The 19,066-nt window shown below is 42.7% G+C and overlaps 1 protein-coding gene across 1 annotated transcript in view; it reads left to right on the top strand.

Annotated features, from left to right (window-relative positions):
- Positions 1 to 1,115, top strand: part of LOC311126037 (high-affinity choline transporter 1-like) — a gene marked incomplete at both ends in the record, with an annotated part of 43,411 nt that extends 42,296 nt beyond the window's left edge. Inside the window, one exon of the mRNA XM_084200066.1 lies at positions 750 to 1,115. Coding sequence (XP_084056192.1) covers positions 750 to 1,115 — 366 coding nt within the window. The remainder of the gene's footprint in view (positions 1 to 749) is intronic.
- Positions 1,116 to 19,066: the final 17,951 nt, after the last annotated feature.

The following is a 19,066-nucleotide window of genomic DNA, read 5'->3' as shown; positions in this document are numbered from 1 at the left end:
TTGCCCCACCCTATTTGGTAGTGAGTGGAAACGCCAACCAGATGCTTCACATTTATACATCCAGTGAAATATCTGTCTCATTGTTCTATCTGTGTCACTAGCCTGAGTGCCAGTCTGTTTGTGCTGTCATCATGCCAAATGTTTGGCTTGACAACTACAGCAATGGAGTTCGCAAGAGCACAAACAGGCCCTAGCCACAAAGCGTCTCAGAGTGGGAGTACTGATCTAGGATCAGGTCCTAACCTGTCCATAGCATCTTATTCATTATGATCTAAAAGGCTAAACTGATCCTAGATCAGCACTCCTACTCTGAGAGGCTTTGTGGACGCAGGCCCAGGTTATAATTTGCCTGGCTACCCAGACTCCTTGCTCCAGCCAAACGCTAGGCCACGCCCACGGACGTTAGTTTCTTCTCCACAATGAGTCTGGATCTGAGGACCTCCCCAATTCTTCACCGAATGGGAACACATTCAGGCCCGTCTGATTGGTCCAGAAATCGATGGGTTGGACCAGAGCCTGAACACAGGTACTCTGATTTGATACTCTGATTGGTTAGAGACGATCCAATCACTGATGACTTTGTTTTGTACAACACTCCTCACGCCCCTCGTCACCACAAACGACTTCAATGATGGCACTCAGACTAAAGTATGTAGCGAACGACAGAGCAGTGGAAGAATTTAGTGTGAGTCGTCAGGCTAGGCTAGAATATCACTTCTAAAAAAAAAAAACTCTTCATTTTCCTCCAGGTCTCCAACGGCTATGGAGCCGTGGCGGGATACCTCGTAGGGGGCCTGATGAGACTCCTCTGTGGGGAGCCCATCTTCAACCTCCCGCCTGTCCTCCACTTCCCTGGATGTACCCTGGAGGATGGTGTCTATGTCCAGCGCTCCCCCATCAGGACCATATGTATGCTCCTGGCCCTGGCGGCCATCTTGGGTTTCTCCTGGCTGGCTCAGCTGATGTTCAATAAGGTCTGGCTGCCTGAGAGGTGGGATGTGTTCCAGGTAAAGTTCCAGACTTCGCCACTTGGTGGCGCCAGAGAAATGAAAGAGAAGGAGGAGGAGGAGGATGGTGCAGTCTCTGAGCCAATGCTTGATACCACAAAGTGTTAAGGGTAATTTTTAAGGGCTGGTTTCCCGGACACTTGCCCTGGACTACAAAGCACTTTATTTGTATTTTTTTTTTGCATATTTGTTGTTTATCGGACAGGATAGACAGAGAGAGGAAAGATGAGATTACCTGTTGAAAATCCAAATAATTCTAAAGCAGGCTATTTAAAATTGATTGTGTAGCTCAATGAAGTTCCTTAGATGATTTGAACATAAAGCGTGAAAAAGGCTAACATCGGTCCCATTGACTTTGTTCCACAAAAGCATGGATTGCTGTCATACCTTGTCCATAGACTGATTACAGGGTAAGGAAATCAATCCTATTAAGTCATTTTTGTCATTTGGGTGAACCATCCCTTTAGTCTAGGAGTAGGCTTAATTATCTGTGTCTGGGAAACTTCATTACCTCATCCCCAATCCTAACCTGAGCCATTGAGGGGTGAAACTAAGATCTGACCCCATATCAGTGATTATTTAGCCTGCCTACTCTTTATTTCATACTGAAAGTCATGTGATGCTCAGTTGAGAGGATCTTGGTGATTATATTTTATATATACTTTGATATAAACAATTACCCTGCATAGTTAAAATGGTCATGGTGAATTAATTTGCAAGCCTTGTTGTGAAATGTCACTTTTTTTCTCAATTTGGGGAACTGTTTTGTACAACTTCATTGTTGTTGCAAAGACATTTGTGGCTGTCATGCGTCGGTGTGTAGCGGTAGGACGGAGTCAGGCGCAGGACACAGAACTTTAGTCAACGACGTACTTTACTTGTCAAAAGTAAATAAACATATCTTCCACGCAAGGAAGATAATACCGACTCACATGTCAATGACAACAAAACAACGAACAATCACGCACAACACCATGAGGGAACCAGAGGGTAAAATAGGGACAATTATCGTAATTGGAACCAGGTGTGTGCAATATAGACAAAACAAGTAGAACACAGAAACATAGATCGTGGCAGCTAGTACTCCGGTGACGACGAACGCCGAAGCCTGCCCGAGCAAGGAGGAGGAGCAGCCTCGGCTGAATTCGTGACAGTGGCTTAAAAGGTTGTATGATTCAGCTTCACTAGGAGCTCCAGGAAGGCCTAGCCTCACTAAAGTAAACTACCCGATTACAGGAGGCGTTTGAGACCACCATCCTGAACGACCAGGCCAAGCACCACGCCTCCATCAGGCTGGGCTCCTCAGCTATAGTGGCGTGGGGAAGGATCCATTCTAGCCCCGCTGAACAAGTCGATCAGGCCTTCACACCGCCACAGGCTGCCTGCTCTACCCCCTCATCCAGCGGAGCAGTACTGGAGGAAGGTGGGAGAGAAAGGGCCGCCACGGCTACTCCCGCTTCCATCAGACCCGGATCTGCAGCTGTCAAACTGCTTCCAGCACCTAAAAAAGCACAGGGAACAACATAATCATCTCCGGCCTTATTCCCTGGTACCGGACGGGGCTTGGATGCTTCAGCCGTATCGATAACTTCAATATCTGGCTAAAGGCTCTGAGCTGTGGGAGGTGTTTTGTTTTGGGACAACTTTGATCTGTTCTGGGAGAGACCCGCTTTCTTTAAAAGGGATGGGATGCATCCAATCCGCAGAGGATCCAGTGTACTCTCCAGCAACATTGCCTTCTGTTTTAAAGACGGGCTGTCTGTCTGTAGTGAAGGCATAGTCCCTTTGCATCCATTTATTCATTCAATCCAACCTGTCCACCCTGTCAGGCCCCGACTAGAAACACTACAAACACAGCCTGGATCAAATGGGAGGAATCTCATTGCCATACAAACTCATCACATCTCAGCTACAGGCGCCCTAAAGTATTACTCAGACTTGGCCTATTGAATATTAGATCTCTCACTCCTCAAGCTGCACTTATAAATGAACTTATTACTGACAGTAAGATAGATATTATCCGTTTAACAGAGACCTGGTATTACTGACAGTAAGATAGATATGATCAGTTTAACAGAGACCTGGTATTACTGACAGTAAGATAGATATGATCAGTTTAACAGAGACCTGGTATTACTGACAGTAAGATAGATATGATCAGTTTAACAGAGACCTGGTATTACTGACAGTAAGATAGATATGATCAGTTTAACAGAGACCTGGTATTACTGACAGTAAGATAGATATGATCAGTTTAACAGAGACCTGGTATTACTGACAGTAAGATAGATATGATCAGTTTAACAGAGACCTGGTATTACTGACAGTAAGATAGATATGATCAGTTTAACAGAGACCTGGTATTACTGACAGTAAGATAGATATGATCAGTTTAACAGAGACCTGGTATTACTGACAGTAAGATAGATATGATCAGTTTAACAGAGACCTGGTATTACTGACAGTAAGATAGATATGATCAGTTTAACAGAGACCTGGTATTACTGACAGTAAGATAGATATGATCAGTTTAACAGAGACCTGGTATTACTGACAGTAAGATAGATATGATCAGTTTAACAGAGACCTGGTATTACTGACAGTAAGATAGATATGATCAGTTTAACAGAGACCTGGTATTACTGACAGTAAGATAGATATGATCAGTTTAACAGAGACCTGGTATTACTGACAGTAAGATAGATATGATCAGTTTAACAGAGACCTGGTATTACTGACAGTAAGATAGATATGCTCAGTTTAACAGAGACCTGGTATTACTGACAGTAAGATAGATATGATCAGTTTAACAGAGACCTGGTATTACTGACAGTAAGATAGATATGATCAGTTTAACAGAGACCTGGTATTACTGACAGTAAGACAGATATGATCAGTTTAACAGAGACCTGGCTGAGACCTGATGAGTATATGTCTAACGCTGTGTTGGTCTCTAAATGAGGCATTTCCAATGGGCTTTTCAACCACACAGATATCTGGTGAATAAGGAAGAGGTGGTGGGACAGCCATCATACACAAGGCTGGACTCTGTTTTCAACCCACTGCTGCTACTGACCTGTCCTCCTTTGAGGTACTACACCATGCCTAAGGCAAAAGACTCCCTGGATGATTGTATTCTTGCCACTGTTTACATACCCCACATGGTCCTTCTACTAAGTTTTTGACAGTATTTGTAGATTTTTATCAAGCCTTGTAATCCTATCTGACAAAATAACTAACCACACCAGGTAGAGTTACTGTCTGTATAACTAACCACACCAGGTAGAGTTACTGTCTGTATAACTAACCACACCAGGTAGAGTTACTGTCTGTAGTCTAACTAACTACACCAGGTAGAGTTACTGTCTGTATAACTAACCACACCAGGTAGAGTTACTGTCTGTAGTCTAACTAACCACACCAGGTAGAGTTACTGTCTGTAGTCTAACTAACAACACCAGGTAGAGTTACTGTCTGTATAACTAACCACACCAGGTAGAGTTACTGTCTGTATAACTAACCAGACCAGGTAGAGTTACTGTCTGTATAACTAACCACACCAGGTAGAGTTACTGTCTGTATAACTAACCAGACCAGGTAGAGTTACTGTCTGTATAACTAACCAGACCAGGTAGAGTTACTGTCTGTAGTCTAACTAACCACACCAGGTAGAGTTACTGTCTGTAGTCTAACTAACCACACCAGGTAGAGTTACTGTCTGTAGTCTAACTAACCACACCAGGTAGAGTTACTGTCTGTAGTCTAACTAACCACACCAGGTAGAGTTACTGTCTGTATAACTAACCACACCAGGTAGAGTTACTGTCTGTATAACTAACCACACCAGGTAGAGTTACTGTCTGTAGTCTAACTAACCACACCAGGTAGAGTTACTGTCTGTAGTCTAACTAACCACACCAGGTAGAGTTACTGTCTGTATAACTAACCACACCAGGTAGAGTTACTGTCTGTAGTCTAACTAACCACACTAGGTAGAGTTACTGTCTGTAGTCTAACTAACCACACCAGGAAGAGTTACTGTCTGTATAACTAACCACACCAGGTAGAGTTACTGTCTGTAGTCTAACTAACCACACCAGGTAGAGTTACTGTCTGTAGTCTAACTAACCACACCAGGTAGAGTTACTGTCTGTAGTCTAACTAACCACACCAGGTAGAGTTACTGTCTGTATAACTAACCACACCAGGTAGAGTTACTGTCTGTAGTCTAACTAACCACACCAGGTAGAGTTACTGTCTGTAGTCTAACTAACCACACCAGGTAGAGTTACTGTCTGTATAACTAACCACACCAGGTAGAGTTAATGTCTGTAGTCTAACTAACCACACCAGGTAGAGTTACTGTCTGTATAACTAACCACACCAGGTAGAGTTACTGTCTGTATAACTAACCACACCAGGTAGAGTTACTGTCTGTATAACTAACCACACCAGGAAGAGTTACTGTCTGTATAACTAACCACACCAGGTAGAGTTACTGTCTGTAGTCTAACTAACCACACCAGGTAGAGTTACTGTCTGTAGTCTAACTAACCACACCAGGTAGAGTTACTGTCTGTATAACTAACCACACCAGGAAGAGTTACTCTGTAGTCTAACTAACCACACCAGGTAGAGTTACTGTCTGTAGTCTAACTAACCACACCAGGTAGAGTTACTGTCTGTAGTCTAACTAACCACACCAGGTAGAGTTACTGTCTGTAGTCTAACTAACCACACCAGGTAGAGTTACTGTCTGTAGTCTAACTAACCACACCAGGTAGAGTTACTGTCTGTAGTCTAACTAACCACACCAGGTAGAGTTACTGTCTGTAGTCTAACTAACCACACCAGGTAGAGTTACTGTCTGTATAACTAACCACACCAGGTAGAGTTACTGTCTGTATAACTAACCAGACCAGGTAGAGTTACTGTCTGTATAACTAACCAGACCAGGTAGAGTTACTGTCTGTAGTCTAACTAACCACACCAGGTAGAGTTACTGTCTGTAGTCTAACTAACCACACCAGGTAGAGTTACTGTCTGTATAACTAACCACACCAGGTAGAGTTACTGTCTGTATAACTAACCACACCAGGTAGAGTTACTGTCTGTAGTCTAACTAACCACACCAGGTAGAGTTACTGTCTGTAGTCTAACTAACCACACCAGGTAGAGTTACTGTCTGTATAACTAACCACACCAGGAAGAGTTACTCTGTAGTCTAACTAACCACACCAGGTAGAGTTACTGTCTGTAGTCTAACTAACCACACCAGGTAGAGTTACTGTCTGTAGTCTAACTAACCACACCAGGTAGAGTTACTGTCTGTAGTGTAACTAACCACACCAGGTAGAGTTACTGTCTGTATAACTAACCACACCAGGTAGAGTTACTGTCTGTATAACTAACCAGACCAGGTAGAGTTACTGTCTGTATAACTAACCACACCAGGTAGAGTTACTGTCTGTATAACTAACCAGACCAGGTAGAGTTACTGTCTGTATAACTAACCAGACCAGGTAGAGTTACTGTCTGTAGTCTAACTAACCACACCAGGTAGAGTTACTGTCTGTAGTCTAACTAACCACACCAGGTAGAGTTACTGTCTGTAGTCTAACTAACCACACCAGGTAGAGTTACTGTCTGTATAACTAACCACACCAGGTAGAGTTACTGTCTGTATAACTAACCACACCAGGTAGAGTTACTGTCTGTAGTCTAACTAACCACACTAGGTAGAGTTACTGTCTGTAGTCTAACTAACCACACCAGGTAGAGTTACTGTCTGTAGTCTAACTAACCACACCAGGTAGAGTTACTGTCTGTATAACTAACCACACCAGGTAGAGTTACTGTCTGTAGTCTAACTAACCACACTAGGTAGAGTTACTGTCTGTAGTCTAACTAACCACACCAGGAAGAGTTACTGTCTGTATAACTAACCACACCAGGTAGAGTTACTGTCTGTAGTCTAACTAACCACACCAGGTAGAGTTACTGTCTGTAGTCTAACTAACCACACCAGGTAGAGTTACTGTCTGTAGTCTAACTAACCACACCAGGTAGAGTTACTGTCTGTATAACTAACCACACCAGGTAGAGTTACTGCCTGTAGTCTAACTAACCACACCAGGTAGAGTTACTGTCTGTATAACTAACTACACCAGGAAGAGTTACTGTCTGTAGTCTAACTAACCACACCAGGTAGAGTTACTGTCTGTAGTCTAACTAACCACACCAGGTAGAGTTACTGTCTGTAGTCTAACTAACCACACCAGGTAGAGTTACTGTCTGTATAACTAACCACACCAGGTAGAGTTAATGTCTGTAGTCTAACTAACCACACCAGGTAGAGTTACTGTCTGTATAACTAACCACACCAGGTAGAGTTACTGTCTGTATAACTAACCACACCAGGTAGAGTTACTGTCTGTATAACTAACCACACCAGGAAGAGTTACTGTCTGTATAACTAACCACACCAGGTAGAGTTACTGTCTGTAGTCTAACTAACCACACCAGGTAGAGTTACTGTCTGTAGTCTAACTAACCACACCAGGTAGAGTTACTGTCTGTATAACTAACCACACCAGGAAGAGTTACTCTGTAGTCTAACTAACCACACCAGGTAGAGTTACTGTCTGTAGTCTAACTAACCACACCAGGTAGAGTTACTGTCTGTAGTCTAACTAACCACACCAGGTAGAGTTACTGTCTGTAGTCTAACTAACCACACCAGGTAGAGTTACTGTCTGTAGTCTAACTAACCACACCAGGTAGAGTTACTGTCTGTAGTCTAACTAACCACACCAGGTAGAGTTACTGTCTGTAGTCTAACTAACCACACCAGGTAGAGTTACTGTCTGTATAACTAACCACACCAGGTAGAGTTACTGTCTGTATAACTAACCAGACCAGGTAGAGTTACTGTCTGTATAACTAACCAGACCAGGTAGAGTTACTGTCTGTAGTCTAACTAACCACACCAGGTAGAGTTACTGTCTGTAGTCTAACTAACCACACCAGGTAGAGTTACTGTCTGTATAACTAACCACACCAGGTAGAGTTACTGTCTGTATAACTAACCACACCAGGTAGAGTTACTGTCTGTAGTCTAACTAACCACACCAGGTAGAGTTACTGTCTGTAGTCTAACTAACCACACCAGGTAGAGTTACTGTCTGTATAACTAACCACACCAGGAAGAGTTACTCTGTAGTCTAACTAACCACACCAGGTAGAGTTACTGTCTGTAGTCTAACTAACCACACCAGGTAGAGTTACTGTCTGTAGTCTAACTAACCACACCAGGTAGAGTTACTGTCTGTAGTCTAACTAACCACACCAGGTAGAGTTACTGTCTGTATAACTAACCACACCAGGTAGAGTTACTGTCTGTATAACTAACCAGACCAGGTAGAGTTACTGTCTGTATAACTAACCAGACCAGGTAGAGTTACTGTCTGTAGTCTAACTAACCACACCAGGTAGAGTTACTGTCTGTATAACTAACCACACCAGGTAGAGTTACTGTCTGTAGTCTAACTAACCACACCAGGTAGAGTTACTGTCTGTAGTCTAACTAACCACACCAGGTAGAGTTACTGTCTGTATAACTAACCACACCAGGTAGAGTTACTGTCTGTAGTCTAACTAACCACACCAGGTAGAGTTACTGTCTGTATAACTAACCACACCAGGTAGAGTTACTGTCTGTAGTCTAACTAACCACACCAGGTAGAGTTACTGTCTGTATAACTAACCACACCAGGTAGAGTTACTGTCTGTAGTCTAACTAACCACACCAGGTAGAGTTACTGTCTGTAGTCTAACTAACCACACTAGGAAGAGTTACTGTCTGTATAACTAACCACACCAGGTAGAGTTACTGTCTGTAGTCTAACTAACCACACCAGGTAGAGTTACTGTCTGTAGTCTAACTAACCACACCAGGTAGAGTTACTGTCTGTAGTCTAACTAACCACACCAGGTAGAGTTACTGTCTGTAGTCTAACTAACCACACCAGGTAGAGTTACTGTCTGTATAACTAACCACACCAGGTAGAGTTACTGTCTGTATAACTAACCACACCAGGAAGAGTTACTGTCTGTAGTCTAACTAACCACACCAGGTAGAGTTACTGTCTGTAGTCTAACTAACCACACCAGGTAGAGTTACTGTCTGTATAACTAACCACACCAGGTAGAGTTACTGTCTGTAGTCTAACTAACCACACCAGGTAGAGTTACTGTCTGTAGTCTAACTAACCACACCAGGTAGAGTTACTGTCTGTATAACTAACCACACCAGGAAGAGTTACTCTGTAGTCTAACTAACCACACCAGGTAGAGTTACTGTCTGTAGTCTAACTAACCACACCAGGTAGAGTTACTGTCTGTAGTCTAACTAACCACACCAGGTAGAGTTACTGTCTGTATAACTAACCACACCAGGTAGAGTTACTGTCTGTATAACTAACCAGACCAGGTAGAGTTACTGTCTGTATAACTAACCAGACCAGGTAGAGTTACTGTCTGTAGTCTAACTAACCACACCAGGTAGAGTTACTGTCTGTAGTCTAACTAACCACACCAGGTAGAGTTACTGTCTGTAGTCTAACTAACCACACCAGGTAGAGTTACTGTCTGTAGTCTAACTAACCACACCAGGTAGAGTTACTGTCTGTAGTCTAACTAACCACACCAGGTAGAGTTACTGTCTGTATAACTAACCACACCAGGTAGAGTTACTGTCTGTATAACTAACCACACCAGGAAGAGTTACTGTCTGTAGTCTAACTAACCACACCAGGTAGAGTTACTGTCTGTAGTCTAACTAACCACACCAGGTAGAGTTACTGTCTGTATAACTAACCACACCAGGAAGAGTTACTGTCTGTATAACTAACCACACCAGGAAGAGTTACTGTCTGTAGTCTAACTAACCACACCAGGTAGAGTTACTGTCTGTAGTCTAACTAACCACACCAGGTAGAGTTACTGTCTGTATAACTAACCACACCAGGTAGAGTTACTGTCTGTATAACTAACCACACCAGGTAAAGTTACTGTCTGTAGTCTAACTAACCACACCAGGTAGAGTTACTGTCTGTAGTCTAACTAACCACACCAGGTAGAGTTACTGTCTGTATAACTAACCACACCAGGTAGAGTTACTGTCTGTAGTCTAACTAACCACACCAGGTAGAGTTACTGTCTGTATAACTAACTACACCAGGAAGAGCTACTGTCTGTAGTCTAACTAACCACACCAGGTTGAGTTACTCTGTAGTCTAACTAACCACACCAGGTAGAGTTACTGTCTGTAGTCTAACTAACCACACCAGGTAGAGTTACTGTCTGTAGTCTAACTAACCACACCAGGTTGAGTTACTCTGTAGTCTAACTAACCACACCAGGTAGAGTTACTGTCTGTAGTCTAACTAACCACACCAGGTAGAGTTACTGTCTGTAGTCTAACTAACCACACCAGGTAGAGTTACTGTCTGTAGTCTAACTAACCACACCAGGTAGAGTTACTGTCTGTAGTCTAACTAACCACACCAGGTAGAGTTACTGTCTGTATAACTAACCACACTAGGTAGAGTTACTGCCTGTAGTCTAACTAACCACACCAGGTAGAGTTACTGTCTGTATAACTAACCACACTAGGTAGAGTTACTGTCTGTAGTCTAACTAACCACACCAGGTAGAGTTACTGTCTGTAGTCTAACTAACCACACCAGGTAGAGTTACTGTCTGTAGTCTAACTAACCACACCAGGTAGAGTTAATGTCTGTAGTCTAACTAACCACACCAGGTAGAGTTACTGTCTGTAGTCTAACTAACCACACCAGGTAGAGTTACTGTCTGTAGTCTAACTAACCACACCAGGTAGAGTTACTGTCTGTATAACTAACTACACCAGGAAGAGTTACTGTCTGTAGTCTAACTAACCACACCAGGTAGAGTTACTGTCTGTATAACTAACCACACCAGGTAGAGTTACTGTCTGTAGTCTAACTAACCACACTAGGTAGAGTTACTGTCTGTAGTCTAACTAACCACACCAGGAAGAGTTACTGTCTGTATAACTAACCACACCAGGTAGAGTTACTGTCTGTAGTCTAACTAACCACACCAGGTAGAGTTACTGTCTGTAGTCTAACTAACCACACCAGGTAGAGATACTGTCTGTAGTCTAACTAACCACACCAGGTAGAGTTACTGTCTGTATAACTAACCACACCAGGAAGATTTACTCTGTAGTCTAACTAACCACACCAGGAAGAGTTACTGTCTGTATAACTAACCACACCAGGTAGAGTTACTGTCTGTAGTCTAACTAACCACACCAGGTAGAGTTACTGTCTGTAGTCTAACTAACCACACCAGGTAGAGTTACTGTCTGTAGTCTAACTAACCACACCAGGTAGAGTTACTGTCTGTATAACTAACCACACCAGGTAGAGTTAATGTCTGTAGTCTAACTAACCACACCAGGTAGAGTTACTGTCTGTATAACTAACCACACCAGGTAGAGTTACTGTCTGTATAACTAACCACACCAGGTAGAGTTACTGTCTGTATAACTAACCACACCAGGAAGAGTTACTGTCTGTATAACTAACCACACCAGGTAGAGTTACTGTCTGTAGTCTAACTAACCACACCAGGTAGAGTTACTGTCTGTATAACTAACCACACCAGGAAGAGTTACTCTGTAGTCTAACTAACCACACCAGGTAGAGTTACTGTCTGTAGTCTAACTAACCACACCAGGTAGAGTTACTGTCTGTAGTCTAACTAACCACACCAGGTAGAGTTACTGTCTGTAGTCTAACTAACCACACCAGGTAGAGTTACTGTCTGTAGTCTAACTAACCACACCAGGTAGAGTTACTGTCTGTAGTCTAACTAACCACACTAGGAAGAGTTACTGTCTGTATAACTAACCACACCAGGTAGAGTTACTGTCTGTAGTCTAACTAACCACACCAGGTAGAGTTACTGTCTGTAGTCTAACTAACCACACCAGGTAGAGTTACTGTCTGTAGTCTAACTAACCACACCAGGTAGAGTTACTGTCTGTAGTCTAACTAACCACACCAGGTAGAGTTACTGTCTGTAGTCTAACTAACCACACCAGGTAGAGTTACTGTCTGTAGTCTAACTAACCACACCAGGTAGAGTTACTGTCTGTATAACTAACCACACCAGGTAGAGTTACTGTCTGTATAACTAACCACACCAGGTAGAGTTACTGTCTGTAGTCTAACTAACCACACCAGGTAGAGTTACTGTCTGTAGTCTAACTAACCACACCAGGTAGAGTTACTGTCTGTATAACTAACCACACCAGGAAGAGTTACTCTGTAGTCTAACTAACCACACCAGGTAGAGTTACTGTCTGTAGTCTAACTAACCACACCAGGTAGAGTTACTGTCTGTAGTCTAACTAACCACACCAGGTAGAGTTACTGTCTGTAGTCTAACTAACCACACCAGGTAGAGTTACTGTCTGTAGTCTAACTAACCACACCAGGTAGAGTTACTGTCTGTAGTCTAACTAACCACACCAGGTAGAGTTACTGTCTGTATAACTAACCACACTAGGAAGAGTTACTGTCTGTATAACTAACCACACCAGGTAGAGTTACTGTCTGTAGTCTAACTAACCACACCAGGTAGAGTTACTGTCTGTATAACTAACCACACCAGGAAGAGTTACTCTGTAGTCTAACTAACCACACCAGGTAGAGTTACTGTCTGTAGTCTAACTAACCACACCAGGTAGAGTTACTGTCTGTAGTCTAACTAACCACACCAGGTAGAGTTACTGTCTGTAGTCTAACTAACCACACCAGGTAGAGTTACTGTCTGTAGTCTAACTAACCACACCAGGTAGAGTTACTGTCTGTATAACTAACCACACCAGGTAGAGTTACTGTCTGTATAACTAACCACACCAGGAAGAGTTACTGTCTGTAGTCTAACTAACCACACCAGGTAGAGTTACTGTCTGTATAACTAACCACACCAGGTAGAGTTACTGTCTGTAGTCTAACTAACCACACCAGGTAGAGTTACTGTCTGTAGTCTAACTAACCACACCAGGTAGAGTTACTGTCTGTATAACTAACCACACCAGGTAGAGTTACTGTCTGTATAACTAACCAGACCAGGTAGAGTTACTGTCTGTAGTCTAACTAACCACACCAGGTAGAGTTACTGTCTGTAGTCTAACTAACCACACCAGGTAGAGTTACTGTCTGTATAACTAACCACACCAGGTAGAGTTACTGTCTGTATAACTAACCACACCAGGTAAAGTTACTGTCTGTAGTCTAACTAACCACACCAGGTAGAGTTACTGTCTGTAGTCTAACTAACCACACCAGGTAGAGTTACTGTCTGTATAACTAACCACACCAGGTAGAGTTACTGTCTGTAGTCTAACTAACCACACCAGGTAGAGTTACTGTCTGTATAACTAACTACACCAGGAAGAGCTACTGTCTGTAGTCTAACTAACCACACCAGGTTGAGTTACTCTGTAGTCTAACTAACCACACCAGGTAGAGTTACTGTCTGTAGTCTAACTAACCACACCAGGTAGAGTTACTGTCTGTATAACTAACCACACTAGGTAGAGTTACTGCCTGTAGTCTAACTAACCACACCAGGTAGAGTTACTGTCTGTATAACTAACCACACCAGGTAGAGTTACTGTCTGTAGTCTAACTAACCACACCAGGTAGAGTTACTGTCTGTAGTCTAACTAACCACACCAGGTAGAGTTACTGTCTGTAGTCTAACTAACCACACCAGGTAGAGTTACTGTCTGTATAACTAACCACACTAGGTAGAGTTACTGCCTGTAGTCTAACTAACCACACCAGGTAGAGTTACTGTCTGTATAACTAACCACACCAGGTAGAGTTACTGTCTGTAGTCTAACTAACCACACCAGGTAGAGTTACTGTCTGTAGTCTAACTAACCACACCAGGTAGAGTTACTGTCTGTATAACTAACCACACTAGGTAGAGTTACTGCCTGTAGTCTAACTAACCACACCAGGTAGAGTTACTGTCTGTATAACTAACCACACTAGGTAGAGTTACTGTCTGTAGTCTAACTAACCACACCAGGTAGAGTTACTGTCTGTAGTCTAACTAACCACACCAGGTAGAGTTACTGTCTGTATAACTAACCACACCAGGTAGAGTTACTGTCTGTAGTCTAACTAACCACACCAGGTAGAGTTACTGTCTGTAGTCTAACTAACCACACCAGGAAGAGTTACTCTGTAGTCTAACTAACCACAACAGGTAGAGTTACTGTCTGTAGTCTAACTAACCACACCAGGTAGAGTTACTGTCTGTAGTATAACTAACCACACCAGGTAGAGTTACTGTCTGTAGTCTAACTAACCACACCAGGTAGAGTAACTGTCTGTAGTCTAACTAACCACACCAGGTAGAGTTACTGTCTGTATAACTAACTACACCAGGAAGAGTTACTGTCTGTAGTCTAACTAACCACACCAGGAAGAGTTACTCTGTAGTCTAACTAACCACACCAGGTAGAGTTACTGTCTGTAGTCTAACTAACCACACCAGGTAGAGTTACTGTCTGTATAACTAACCACACCAGGTAGAGTTACTGTCTGTATAACTAACCACACCAGGAAGAGTTACTGTCTGTAGTCTAACTAACCACACCAGGTAGAGTTACTGTCTGTAGTCTAACTAACCACACCAGGTAGAGTTACTGTCTGTATAACTAACCACACCAGGAAAAGTTACGGTCTGTAGTCTAACTAACCACACCAGGTAGAGTTACTGTCTGTATAACTAACCACACCAGGTAGAGTTACTGTCTGTAGTCTAACTAACCACACCAGGTAGAGTTACTGTCTGTAGTCTAACTAACCACACCAGGTAGAGTTACTGTCTGTATAACTAACCACACCAGGTAGAGTTACTGTCTGTATAACTAACCACACCAGGTAGAGTTACTGTCTGTAGTCTAACTAACCACACCAGGTAGAGTTACTGTCTGTAGTCTAACTAACCACACCAGGTAGAGTTACTGTCTGTATAACTAACCACACCAGGTAGAGTTACTGTCTGTAGTCTAACTAACCACACCAGGTAGAGTTACTGTCTGTATAACTAACCACACCAGGAAGAGTTACTCTGTAGTCTAACTAACCACACCAGGTAGAGTTACTGTCTGTAGTCTAACTAACCACACCAGGAAGAGTTACTCTGTAGTCTAACTAACCACACCAGGAAGAGTTACTGTCTGTATAACTAACCAGACCAGGTAGAGTTACTGTCTGTAGTCTAACTAACCACACCAGGTAGAGTTACTGTCTGTATAACTAACCACACCAGGTAGAGTTACTGTCTGTATAACTAACCACACCAGGAAGAGTTACTGTCTGTAGTCTAACTAATCACACCAGGTAGAGTTACTGTCTGTAGTATAACTAACCACACCAGGTAGAGTTACTGTCTGTATAACTAACCACACCAGGAAGAGTTACTCTGTAGTCTAACTAACCACACCAGGTAGAGTTACTGTCTGTAGTCTAACTAACCACACCAGGTAGAGTTACTGTCTGTAGTCTAACTAACCACACCAGGTAGAGTTACTGTCTGTAGTCTAACTAACCACACCAGGTAGAGTTACTGTCTGTAGTCTAACTAACCACACCAGGTAGAGTTACTGTCTGTAGTCTAACTAACCACACCAGGTAGAGTTACTGTCTGTATAACTAACCACACCAGGAAGAGTTACTGTCTGTAGTCTAACTAACCACACCAGGTAGAGTTACTGTCTGTAGTCTAACTAACCACACCAGGTAGAGTTACTGTCTGTAGTCTAACTAACCACACCAGGTAGAGTTACTGTCTGTAGTCTAACTAACCACACCAGGTAGAGTTACTGTCTGTAGTCTAACTAACCACACCAGGTAGAGTTACTGTCTGTAGTCTAACTAACCACACCAGGTAGAGTTACTGTCTGTATAACTAACCACACTAGGAAGAGTTACTGTCTGTATAACTAACCACACCAGGTAGAGTTACTGTCTGTAGTCTAACTAACCACACCAGGTAGAGTTACTGTCTGTATAACTAACCACACCAGGAAGAGTTACTCTGTAGTCTAACTAACCACACCAGGTAGAGTTACTGTCTGTAGTCTAACTAACCACACCAGGTAGAGTTACTGTCTGTAGTCTAACTAACCACACCAGGTAGAGTTACTGTCTGTAGTCTAACTAACCACACCAGGTAGAGTTACTGTCTGTAGTCTAACTAACCACACCAGGTAGAGTTACTGTCTGTATAACTAACCACACCAGGAAGGGTTACTGTCTGTAGTCTAACTAACCACACCAGGTAGAGTTACTGTCTGTAGTCTAACTAACCACACCAGGTAGAGTTACTGTCTGTATAACTAACCACACCAGGAAGAGTTACTGTCTGTATAACTAACCACACCAGGTAGAGTTACTGTCTGTATAACTAACCACACCAGGTAAAGTTACTGTCTGTAGTCTAACTAACCACACCAGGTAGAGTTACTGTCTGTAGTCTAACTAACCACACCAGGTAGAGTTACTGTCTGTATAACTAACCACACCAGGTAGAGTTACTGTCTGTAGTCTAACTAACCACACCAGGTAGAGTTACTGTCTGTATAACTAACCACACCAGGAAGAGTTACTCTGTAGTCTAACTAACCACACCAGGTAGAGTTACTGTCTGTAGTCTAACTAACCACACCAGGAAGAGTTACTCTGTAGTCTAACTAACCACACCAGGAAGAGTTACTGTCTGTATAACTAACCACACCAGGTAGAGTTACTGTCTGTAGTCTAACTAACCACACCAGGTAGAGTTACTGTCTGTAGTCTAACTAACCACACCAGGTAGAGTTACTGTCTGTAGTCTAACTAACCACACCAGGTAGAGTTACTGTCTGTATAACTAACCACACCAGGTAGAGTTACTGTCTGTAGTCTAACTAACCACACCAGGTAGAGTTACTGTCTGTAGTATAACTAACCACACCAGGTAGAGTTACTGTCTGTATAACTAACCACACCAGGTAGAGTTACTGTCTGTATAACTAACCACACCAGGTAGAGTTACTGTCGGTAGTCTAACTAACCACACCAGGTAGAGTTACTGTCTGTAGTCTAACTAACCACACCAGGTAGAGTTACTGTCTGTATAACTAACCACACCAGGTAGAGTTACTGTCTGTAGTCTAACTAACCACACCAGGTAGAGTTACTGTCTGTAGTCTAACTAACCACACCAGGTAGAGTTACTGTCTGTATAACTAACCACACCAGGTAGAGTTACTGTCTGTATAACTAACCACACCAGGTAAAGTTACTGTCTGTAGTCTAACTAACCACACCAGGTAGAGTTACTGTCTGTAGTCTAACTAACCACACCAGGTAGAGTTACTGTCTGTATAACTAACCACACCAGGTAGAGTTACTGTCTGTAGTCTAACTAACCACACCAGGTAGAGTTACTGTCTGTATAACTAACTACACCAGGAAGAGCTACTGTCTGTAGTCTAACTAACCACACCAGGTAGAGTTACTATCTGTATAACTAACCACACTAGGTAGAGTTACTGCCTGTAGTCTAACTAACCACACCAGGTAGAGTTACTGTCTGTATAACTAACCACACCAGGTAGAGTTACTGTCTGTAGTCTAACTAACCACACCAGGTAGAGTTACTGTCTGTAGTCTAACTAACCACACCAGGTAGAGTTACTGTCTGTAGTCTAACTAACCACACCAGGTAGAGTTACTGTCTGTATAACTAACCACACTAGGTAGAGTTACTGCCTGTAGTCTAACTAACCACACCAGGTAGAGTTACTGTCTGTATAACTAACCACACCAGGTAGAGTTACTGTCTGTAGTCTAACTAACCACACCAGGTAGAGTTACTGTCTGTAGTCTAACTAACCACACCAGGTAGAGTTACTGTCTGTATAACTAACCACACTAGGTAGAGTTACTGCCTGTAGTCTAACTAACCACACCAGGTAGAGTTACTGTCTGTATAACTAACCACACTAGGTAGAGTTACTGCCTGTAGTCTAACTAACCACACCAGGTAGAGTTACTGTCTGTATAACTAACCACACTAGGTAGAGTTACTGTCTGTAGTCTAACTAACCACACCAGGTAGAGTTACTGTCTGTAGTCTAACTAACCACACCAGGTAGAGTTACTGTCTGTAGTATAACTAACCACACCAGGTAGAGTTACTGTCTGTAGTCTAACTAACCACACCAGGTAGAGTTACTGTCTGTAGTATAACTAACCACACCAGGTAGAGTTACTGTCTGTAGTCTAACTAACCACACCAGGTAGAGTTACTGTCTGTATAACTAACCACACCAGGTAGAGTTACTGTCTGTAGTCTAACTAACCACACCAGGTAGAGTTACTGTCTGTAGTCTAACTAACCACACCAGGAAGAGTTACTCTGTAGTCTAACTAACCACAACAGGTAGAGTTACTGTCTGTAGTCTAACTAACCACACCAGGTAGAGTTACTGTCTGTAGTATAACTAACCACACCAGGTAGAGTTACTGTCTGTAGTCTAACTAACCACACCAGGTAGAGTTACTGTCTGTAGTCTAACTAACCACACCAGGTAGAGTTACTGTCTGTATAACTAACCACACCAGGTAGAGTTACTGTCTGTATAACTAACCACACCAGGTAGAGTTACTGTCTGTAGTCTAACTAACCACACCAGGTAGAGTTACTGTCTGTAGTCTAACTAACCACACCAGGTAGAGTTACTGTCTGTATAACTAACCACACCAGGTAGAGTTACTGTCTGTATAACTAACCACACCAGGTAGAGTTACTGTCTGTAGTCTAACTAACCACACCAGGTAGAGTTACTGTCTGTAGTCTAACTAACCACACCAGGTAGAGTTACTGTCTGTATAACTAACCACACTAGGAAGAGTTACTGTCTGTATAACTAACCA

The sequence above is a fragment of the Coregonus lavaretus genome, assembly GCF_964263955.1.
Source record: "Coregonus lavaretus genome assembly, contig: HAP1_SCAFFOLD_736, whole genome shotgun sequence".
Classification (NCBI taxonomy): domain Eukaryota; kingdom Metazoa; phylum Chordata; class Actinopteri; order Salmoniformes; family Salmonidae; genus Coregonus; species Coregonus lavaretus.
This window is presented reverse-complemented; position numbering and strand designations above follow the sequence as displayed.